The 10,881-nt window shown below is 36.3% G+C and overlaps 1 protein-coding gene across 1 annotated transcript in view; it reads left to right on the plus strand.

Moving 5' to 3' along the window:
• ZC3H12A (zinc finger CCCH-type containing 12A) overlaps positions 1-9,559 on the plus strand; it is a gene marked incomplete at its 5' end in the record, with an annotated part of 12,912 nt that extends 3,353 nt beyond the window's left edge. Inside the window, 4 exons of the mRNA XM_018557228.1 lie at positions 4,517-4,656; positions 6,114-6,348; positions 7,840-7,946; positions 8,456-9,559. Coding sequence (XP_018412730.1) covers positions 4,517-4,656; positions 6,114-6,348; positions 7,840-7,946; positions 8,456-9,408 — 1,435 coding nt within the window. The remainder of the gene's footprint in view (positions 1-4,516; positions 4,657-6,113; positions 6,349-7,839; positions 7,947-8,455) is intronic.
• Positions 9,560-10,881: the final 1,322 nt, after the last annotated feature.

Here is a 10,881-nt window from a genome sequence, read left to right on the forward strand (position 1 = left end):
ATAGATATATATAGATATAGATATATATAGATATAGATATGTATATATATATATATCTATATATATATATAGAGAGAGAGAGAGAGAGACTCCCTTTTTTATTTGAAGAAAAGTCCATACTGTGGATTTGTTTTTAATGTTAATTAGAGAAGTAAAAATAATGTGATTTAATTTCACAATGTTGATTTTTGTGATCAATCCATTTCCTTTTGCTTTTAAAGGGAAATACATTTGCAGAACAGACTTTAATATGCATAGTCTCATATGCACACTTCTTAGTAATGTTTTTTCAAAGTTTAAAGCTGAATTCCAGGATGAATGAATATTATTTATATAAAAGAGACATGTCCATTCTCACTTGAATCTTGGTGTGCTTTGTGTATTTATTCCAGATCTGTGCAGTAATCCAGTGTGAAACATTGCCTCTGTATAGGAGCTTCCTGTAATAAAGACCAGTCACTGCTGCTCTCTCTGCTTGTGCATTCACTGCCAATCAGCCCCTATGAGCATAGGGGCAAACGGCAGCAAGTGAACTGCTGGAGGTTCGGCCTTCAGCAGCTTAGTGAATAACCCCCAATAGTGATTGCCTGAAAACATCCAACATGGCCAATTGCTGTTTTCTACAAGATAGTTTGGCTGGAGGTGCATGGTGCAGTATATGTTAACCAGGAATGTATTAAGTCACCTTGATGTGTGCCTGAGACTATACAGTTAAAACAACAGCTTTGATGATCATGAAAGCAAACCTTGTTCAATGCAGAACCAGGAAATCATCTCCAAAAATATACTTACAAAATAACAAGGTGAAGGTCGACTGTAATATGAGATGAGTGCTATTTTAATTCGTCTTAATTTCCCGTTCTGTAACCTATGATGAAACAGTTGTTTGTCACTTTTGACTTTAATAGCAAGGCATATCGAAATTCAGCTAGATGTTCCAATAAAGTTAACACTTTACTTGGACAATCTGATTGCAAAGTTCCTTTCACAATGTTACAGAATTCTACAATGTTTTTCTTTTACTAGAAATAATATAACTTAATTCTCTATAAAAGTACATGGCTCTGGAGGAAATATCTTAACAGGTCTCAGCATATTGCATGTAACAAACATTTATGATCAGGTTGGCCATTTAAAAAGGAAGTGAACTCTGGAATCTGTGACCAAAAAAAGGCAAAGGACTAGTCACTAATATTGTCTGTGATGTGCTTGCTTTTTCTAGTTACTGGGTTGCCATGCCTAGTTCTACACTGTTTCCCTATATGTAGATGGCCATCTTGATAGAGGCAGGATTATTCTCATGTCAGAGCCTTCAGTAAGGAGAATAGTGAGCAGCACAGTAGAGACATTACCAAATCTCACTTCATATCTCCTGAGATTAGCTGTTTGAGGCAGCAGTGCCTCACAGGGGTGCTTAGGAACCCATCCATACCAGGAAGTGCATTGCTTTTTTCTGGAGGAATTTAAGGCTTAGGTAAAATTAACATTTCTTAATGTTTCCTAACACAATACAAATCTTTGCTTTTTTAAGTCAGGTCCATTTTCAGGCAAACCTGTACTTCACAAATTCAGAGGAGAGTAACACATACTGATTATAGATGGCTCACTTCACTACTGTTACTTTTCTGCACCACCACCACATTCATTGCCCAGAACGCTGAAAAAAAGGCCCATGAAAGCTTTTGTCTAGTCTAGGTAAAAGTACTGGGGTTCTTGGCCATTGACTGCTAAGGTACCAAGCACTGCATTATGGAAAGAAGAAGAGAGAGAGAGAGTGGCATGCTTGCCCTAAACCCTGAAGTACTGTGTGTTTTAGTGGGATAACAAGGCAGTAGGGGGGTATGGGAAGGTTTGTGTCTAAATAGATTTGCCAAAATAAAATATATAGTTTCTTCTTTTTGTTAGGCCTGCTAAGTACTCAAAAATCCTATAACAGAAAAGAAAGAAGGCATGTGAAGTAAAAAGGATCTGGTAACATGAGTTGGTAAACAGAAAGGGAAGGGAGCAGGTATTTTTTAGCCCCTGTTTTCAGTCTCAGTTCAAAAACCTGTTTGAGCAAATCGATTCACGTGAAATAATTCATGCATATTTGTCCAATATGCAAAGTGGGATAGATACCTGATTTACCATTGGATTTCTGCAATGCATGATTCTTCACAGAGCGGGCAGTTCAATATGTTTTAACAGTTGTGATTGCCTAGTCCCCCCAAGATCTGTGAGGCTATTATCCAATCGAGGTAGAATTGGCAGAGTGGAGATTTTCATTTCATATCTATGTTTAGTATAGGAACTGATGCACTAATGAAGTTTCAGTTAATGCACAGTAAACAGACCTTACTGTATGTTTTACTGCTCAATAATAAATTATATGTGGCTCATTTATTAAACATTGCTAAGAGGGTATAATGTTGTGGTTCCAGGAAGGTTTAATACTTGTCCCAGTTTGCCCCTTGCATTAGTGAAAATGAGGTAGTAAGCCTGTACTTAGTCCTTACCTAACCTATCTAAGAGGCTCAGGTGAAAACCATGTCATCACATATCCTGTGTAGCAGGTATGGGACAGTTGATTTTCAACAGCGGGAACCTGATGTTATTTAACCCTTTCTTTTGCATACCTACCACACCCAGCATTTGTGCTGATATCGTGATATCACACAGTGCTGGCACCAAATGCTCACAGCATTTGTATATTAGCCCTGAAAGTGTGTATTGAGAGATTTGAGCAACAATTGTAAATGCTAATAAAAAGTGATATGGGAACCTGTCATAATATAAATACGGGCCCTCTGCCAAGCTGTAAGTGCCTAAACTGTCAATCTCATCCTTTGGCTTCTGAAATAGGTCACAGACCAAGTACAGCTTGGGCATTACTGGCTGCATACCTGTGTCTGCACTTATTACTTAATGAAGCCAGTGGATGAAAAAGACAGCTTGGGAACTTGAAAGCAGTTGCTCACATATTCAGTATTGGTTTCCAATAAGATGAAAGAAACCCTTATTTTTATTTTGATACTGTAAATTAATCATTGGACAATTTTTTGTGTTTGTTAACCATACCTAGAAACTATATGGACTTGCTTGCTATGGGAATGTAACTCTTTTTAATAGTTTTAATAATTGGGGCTAGCACAATCAGATGTTTCAGCACATAGTTACTGTAAGTGCTACTTGATTTGATAGCAGTGCTATATTTGTAAAGCCTCAAAAATGTAAATTGTAGTATGTATGGATGAATGTGAGGAAAGAAGTCAGCGCCAGCTATGCTTGTAAATGGATAACAGTTTCAGTACTCCATCCAAAACTCATTTATTTTGAGGCAGAAAGTGATTTATGCCCTTCAAAGTAAACTCATGTCTATCTGTTCCGCTGGTCACATCCTCTACCCACTGCATATAAGCTCTACATAAAAAAAACTTTCTTAACCAGTTGACATCCGCGGTGTTAAACCCCCTTCCCATCCAGGCCATTTTTCAGTATTCAGCGCTGCGGTACTTTAACTGACATTTATTCCGTCATGCAGCGCTGTACTGAAATGAATTTTATACCCTACAACTTTTGCTTAGTAATGCCAGGAAACCTTGTTATTATCTTCATTGAAAGGATTTTCAACTTTTTCAGATAAAATTTTCCCTTCTAAAGTATATTAAGCATCTTTTGCTTTAGGCACCTATACTGCACAAACCAGAATAGAGACAGCAAAATGGAAGATATTTGAGCAATTTTGCTACAGGGGAAAATAATTTCATTATTTGGTTGCTGGGCAGGATTGTTGGGCAGGAACCTGTGGCTGAAAAATGTTTTCAGGTTCAGGTAGTACAATAAAAGTTAAGTAATAATTATTACTTGCATGTTTATGATACATAACATAATGTAGTCCTGTGTAGATTAAGGTAAAATTTGGGTCAACAGGTATCAGCTAGGTTTCAACACATTTTAGGCATGCACACCCTTGAAAACATACTGTAGGGTTTTTTTTAGGTATTTTAGAAAAATGTTCTACTTACCTTCTAAGCAGTTCATATCAATTCTTAATGTAATTTAGTGCAGGTTTTAGTCTTGAAAATACTTATAGTTCTTATAACTTTAACATTAGCTACATAAGATTAGTTATTCAAGACCAATTTATGATTTTGTTACACTTTTACAGTGTGACAATACTTGTAAATTTGTGTAAATTTTGTATAGCCTTTTACCAATAAATAGTTACATTCTGGGTACACTTCAAATACCCCAACATTTGTAAGGAAGTTTAAACAACTAGGATTTCCCTCTGCGCATGACTGGATAATTAAAATGAATATAGCTTATTTAGGTTATGTGGACATTCTAATCTACCCCATAGAGTCTTTGCGCTGGTCTAGGTAGTGAGAAGGTTTTATGGGATGAATATTCTTCAAACCTTACAAGGGCACTCAACTTCAGGAATGCAAGTCAATGGTCCTTCATATAATGTATATAAACTCATTTATATATTTATTTTTCCTAAAACTGAACACATTTACCTCTCTTTTTGCAGTCATGGTAACAAAGAGACGTTCTCATGCCGTGGAATTTTACTTGCTGTCAGTTTTTTCCTGGAAAGAGGCCACACAGATATCACAGTTTTTGTTCCATCATGGAGAAAAGAGCAACCTAGGCCTGATATGCCTATTACAGGTAAACAACAATGCCAAGAATATAGCATAAGTTATTATAAAATATGTTTTCTTTAGCATGGATTCATAGTCCTAATTAAATTAGATGAATTATGATTACTGTTACAGCTGGCCAAACAATAGATCTGACTATGGTACCATACCACACCATACTAAGAAACCATATAAATAATTATGTAATGTGTTTCTGTTCAGATTGTTTCCTGTCTCAGTGGGTAATATTTTAGTTCCAATATATGCCTTTACAGGCAGGATGCCAAAATATGATTTTTAATATTTTACTGCATGGCAGTTGTCCTTTTAAAGAGCAGATTGCTTATGTGGGATTGGATAGTTGGACACTCTAATTGAGTATCCATTGAACTGGACAGTAACTAATAGTGGTGTTAAAGGGAATAACCTAAGATTGACTGCCAGGAAATCACCTAGAGACTGGAAAAGCACAAATAAACAGTGGAGACTAGATAAACTTGATAGACTGTGACATACACTACAAGCAAGCCACCATTCGCGGAACATGGAAAGAAAGGAAGGGACATGGATTTTCTTTTATTACTTGTGCTATCACTCTTGAAATGTAAAGACTAGTAAATAGCCTAACAAAAACATATTAGAAGCTAGTGGAGTTAACTGCTGTAACTGGATACTGACACATGAACACAAGACAGGGATAGAACTACAAAGGACAGATAATGAACTAGAAATAAAAATGCAAGAAAGCAGGCCAAAGTCAGAAACTGAAGCAAAATAAATTAATAAGCAAACTGATGGTAGCAACAAAAAAGGAAAGAAAGTCAAACAAGAAGAAAAACCTAAACTGAAAGATTGTCCCAAAACACAGAATCTAAACACACTCAGATGAAACTGGATGAGAAAATTGTTCAAAACGACAGGAATACAGCAATTCACCACAAGGCTGGAATGGTAGACTAAGACAAACCACTCCAAACTACATCAGCCTTAAAGAGGAGGTTCATGGAAAACACACTAATAAAGACCACAGGAAAGACAATGCATGGGTTGGAATGGGTAAAGCAGGGTGGGGCTAAACTGCAAGGCTGGAGACATAATGGCAAGAGGGAAATCCAGGGGAGGCCTAGACAGAATAGGTAGCACAAGCCAGAGATAGGAGTGCCATAGGAAGGAATATTAGATTGTTAGCTCCCATGGACAGGACCCTCTTAACCATCTTGTCTTGACTTGTTATATAAATGTAATGTCCTCCTTATATTGTAAAGCACTATATAAATGCTGAATAATAATAATAATAATAATAAAATCAAATGAAAATGCAACTATATACTGTAGTTCTACTATGAACGTTATTTTATTATAAAGTTGAGAAATGTGTTTTGTGCTCAGTGATAGCTCATGTGCTTTGTATATCTAAATCTGTTCATCATTCATTTTTTTTCTCAACTTATTTCATTTTTTATTATTATTATTATTATTATCTAAATAAACACATTCTAACTGAACTTGAGAAGAAAAAAATCTTGGTCTTCACCCCGTCTCGGCGAGTCAACGGGAAGCGGCTTGTTTGCTATGATGATAGGTTTATTGTAAAGTTGGCTTACAAGTGCAATGGGATCATAGTCTCAAATGATACTTACAGAGACCTCCAGAGTGAAAACCCAGAGTGGAAGAAGTTCATAGAGGACCGGCTACTTATGTACTCCTTTGTCAATGATATGTAAGATCATTTTTGTATATGTTACACTTTCTAACAATATAATGGTACAAAATTGTATCCATTCATTAAATAGAAAGTAATTTAAAATGATGGGGGGGGGGGGGATTTCTCAACAGCTGGTTAAAATTCTGTAATTAATTAGTATATTTTTAATTATTGTTTTACATTGGGAACATTGATGCCGCTTTCTTAAGGGGCATATATTGTGCCTCATTGTCTTTTTAATATTATACAAATTTTTCTTTTAGCTTTCAGCAGACATTTCACAAATATATATGTATACAGTGTACACTGTACACTGTATACAGTATATGTTATACAGAATTATGCACAAAAATACAAAAATATGCCTCTGCTGCATCTATATTATTTTACGGGCAATTTTGGCATTCCTGAAGTGTTTAGCTGTGTAGTATCTGTGTAGGCTATTTTGAGATAATGTGGACCACTCACCCTCAAGCAACATTGTTTTAGTTATTATTATGATTATTATTATACAGGATTTACAGGTGAAACTTGAATAATTAGAATATCATGCAAAAGTAATTGTAGTAAGTGCTGCAAAAGGGGCCCAAACAAAGTACTGAGTACATATGCATGTTTGTACTTTTCAGAGGTCCGATATTGTTCTATGTACAATCCTTGCTTTATTGATTGCATGTAATAATCTACTTTTTTGAGATTGTGGATTTGGGGTTCTTGGGGTTTTCATGAGCTGTAAGCCATAATCATCACAATTATGACAAATCACGGCTTGAATTATCTTGCTTTGCATGTAATGAGTCTATCTCATATATTAGTTTCACCTTTTAAGTTGCATTAGTGAAATAAATGAACTTTGCACGATATTCTAATTATTCGAGTTTCACCTGTATATAGCGCCAACAGTTTGCGCTTTACAATGTAAGGAAGACATTACAATCACAATACAATTCAAGACAAGATGGTAAGGAGGGCCCTGCCCGTGACAGCTTACAATCTAAAAGGGAGTTATAAAGAAAACATCACTGTAGCGTGTATATATTCTGAATTTGGGTTCCACGATTTTTATACTGGTTTACTAAAGGTGCAGATATCCAAATATTATTGAGCATTTCATCCTAGCAAACATGAGCACATTCAATATGAAATTAAATACTTGATGTGCCAGGCTGCTTTTTGACTCTAAGTCTGGTCCTGGACTTCAGCATTACAGCAATGCCTGAAAAGTGATGTCACATGACTTCAGCTCTACATTTTAGATCTTAACAAAGGACTTATAGCATACAAAAGCCATCTCACATGAACTGATAGGCTAGTGTGTTGCCTTTTGCCATCTTGAACTCATTGTTGGTCATTGTAGCCTCCTATCAGATATTAGGACCAATAGTAAAGTCTTGGAGGAGGGAGGCAACTTCTGCATCTTTTATGCTGTACTGATATTAAAATAAAATGTAGCAACAAACTTTATATGTTGATCAGTTCTAATATTTTTGTATTTTTTTACATTAGATTTATGCCTCCGGATGATCCCATGGGTCGAAAAGGACCAAACTTAGATGATTTCCTAAGGAAAAGGCCTCTTGGACCAGAAAACAAAAAACTACAGTGTCCTTATGGTAAGGAAAACTTGCTGGTATCTGAGTCATGCACACATAATGGGAGCAAAATAAATGGTCAGTTATTGCTCATTTACCTGTCACCTGCAAGACCCTCTGGTGTCAGTACCTTCTAGGTCACTGACCTGAATAGATGTAGATCAGAAGTTCTGATTTTTTGCAAACTTGTTCTGGGAGAATAACTCAGAATATACTAAAGGCAAAATTTAGTCATGAATGGACACCCATGTATTCCTTATAAACATAACAAATATACCTTACTGTATGACATCTTCTTCTTTATTTATTGCCCTTGCTTCTCTCATAGACAATATAACAATAACCCTGCAGCATGTGAACTTCGACAGCCAATAAATATATGACAAATGCTGCTGTTGTATGTTATAAAGTACCTTGATATGCCCATAATAACACCTCCATGATGCTAATAACAGAGATGATCACCTGCTTTTATGTTACAGTATTATCATGCCTCTACTAAGTACTATTATTTTCAATGTTTCTTTCAGGTAAGAAATGCACCTATGGAATGAAGTGCAAGTTTTATCACCCAGAAAGGATAAACCAGACTCAGCGTTCAGTAGCAGATGAACTCCGTGAAAATGCAAGGCATTCCCCCACAAAGAGCACTACTTACTTGGAGGACAAGAAAACAAGAAAACATTCTGTTGCTGAGACTTCCATTGTAGAAGCAGACAATTCAAATCTGCAAAAGCTTTCTTTGGAGAGAACTGGATCTTCTCAAAAAGCAAGTGCAATGGACAAGAATGCATTAAAACAATTTTACTCCAATGGAGCTCCTGAATGGTTCCGTCCATCTGTTAGCTCCAAGGATTCCCTTCCTCTTAACTCTTGTGACTCTGGTTTGGGTGATTTGTGGACAAGTATATCAAACAGTTGCTGTGATCCTTCTCATGAGTCAGTGCAATATTGCAGCGGTAGCCAACAGATAGCATGCTGTCAGCATACACCTGATTTGAACTCAGATCCTCGTATACAGTATAGTTCTCATAAAATGGTTCCACATGGTCCTCATTCAGCACCTTTCTTCACCTATAACCAGTCTTCCCCATGGTCAGCCCAAAGTATGTCACAACATATGTACAGAAGGGAAATGTCAGAAATAGGTCCACCTGCCCATCGTAGTCTTCCTGACAATTACGCTGCTTCAGCTACATGCTCACGTGAGTTCTGGTCTGACCCAAATGTAATGCATCATTCCTCAACTAGATCCCAATCTAACTACCAAGGATACATACCAGTTCAACATTCAAATAATGATTACCACCAATGGCAAAACCAGGAACAGTACACGGCAGAGAAATTAAGAGTACGCACTAATCTTTGTGCTATCTTCAACCACCAGTTAGTAGATGTTGTCATGAAAATGCACCCACAACAGTTGGATCCACAGATATTAGCAGCTGAAATATTCAATTACAGATCCCAAAACCGGATGTAAAATTCAATAGATATTATAAGCCTTAGCCACATGATTTATGTGGAAAAGCCATAGCTTTCATTACCAAAGTCTAAAATAGCAAACCTGTGGTTCAGTTTCATTCATCATACTGAGGGTTATTGTTTTGTGATGCTGCATTATGAGAAGCAGTTATGATCAGGATTGACTGGTTGTCTGTGCTATAATGATATTTTTTTTTTTGTCAAGCAGAAGATAAGTAACCTGAAACCATTTTAAACATATCAGTGTTTGTCCATAAACCATGAACCAAAAATAACAATAAGCATCCCTTGTGGTTATTCAGGTAACATGGGTATGGTATAAAAGTGGAGGAAAGTAAGAGTTGGGGAATTGCACATTACAAAACCTGAAATTTCACAGCTGCATTAGACATGTAAGAGAGTTTTTCTTGCAAACTCTTATGTATATAACATCATTGATCCCTTCTTTCCCCCGTTCAAGCCTATGCTGGAAGAATGACATATAAATTCCCCACTACTTCCACCATCACCTTTACTTTTTCTTTCCTCCAAAACATAGAGTATTCCTGTTATACGTTTAGTTATACAGTAGATGATCTCACAAATAACATAATATTGTACAGTTACTGCATTTTTGCAAATATTTAAGCTGAAATGAAACGTTGTATGTTTCAGATACAATTTAACAAGGCTATTTTATCAGCTTTTCTACAGAGCTATTCTTTTTTATGTCTGTCCTGCACAGATACCTAATGTTGTTGTTGGGGGTGCAGTGATTCCAGTATATGGAATTCAGCTAATCCTTTTTTTTTACTATACAAAAGATTAAAGAGGGAAAATGGACTGAGAATCAGTCTAAACTGTTTCCCAATGCTTCTCTCAAACATGACTTCAAATAGCAAAATTCTAAACCAGATGCAAATTAGAACTAGCATTGAGCATGGTATGTCTTTTTGATGGGGCTTCAGTTTTCAGTCAGATTCTCATGTATGCACTAGGCATATCCCTACATTTTAAGCACAAAGAGACTTGGCATTGCCCCACAAGAAAAGGAAGTGAACAGAGCTATAAGTAGATTTTTCTAACATCTGGATGTTCCTTGTGAATGGAAAAAACAAAACAATTGCTGGAGAGCAGTTGACATGTTGATACATATTGTATCCAATGCAAATTTTAAATCCAGTGGTTGGTCTACCATTGTCTAGTGAGAGGGTTAACACAATGCTATAGAAAAGTTAGATGACTGAATTTAATTATTTTAACTGGCTTTATAGTGCCATGTTTTCCAGACTGGTCCTCATTACCTTTCAAGTATCCTCACAAGTAAGATGAACAAACTGATCTGGTAGAATATTACTAATGAATATTTATGTGCTCCATGTCTGGAAAACATGACCTGTGAGAGGTACTTAAGGAAGAGAGAACACTAGAGCACAGCAAAATGTGTGCTTTTGATTATGTTTGTCCAAATCATCATGTGTTTCAACACAAT

This window comes from Nanorana parkeri, unplaced genomic scaffold (assembly GCF_000935625.1).
Source record: "Nanorana parkeri isolate BGI_ZX_2015 unplaced genomic scaffold, ASM93562v1 scaffold275, whole genome shotgun sequence".
Lineage (NCBI taxonomy): Eukaryota > Metazoa > Chordata > Amphibia > Anura > Dicroglossidae > Nanorana > Nanorana parkeri.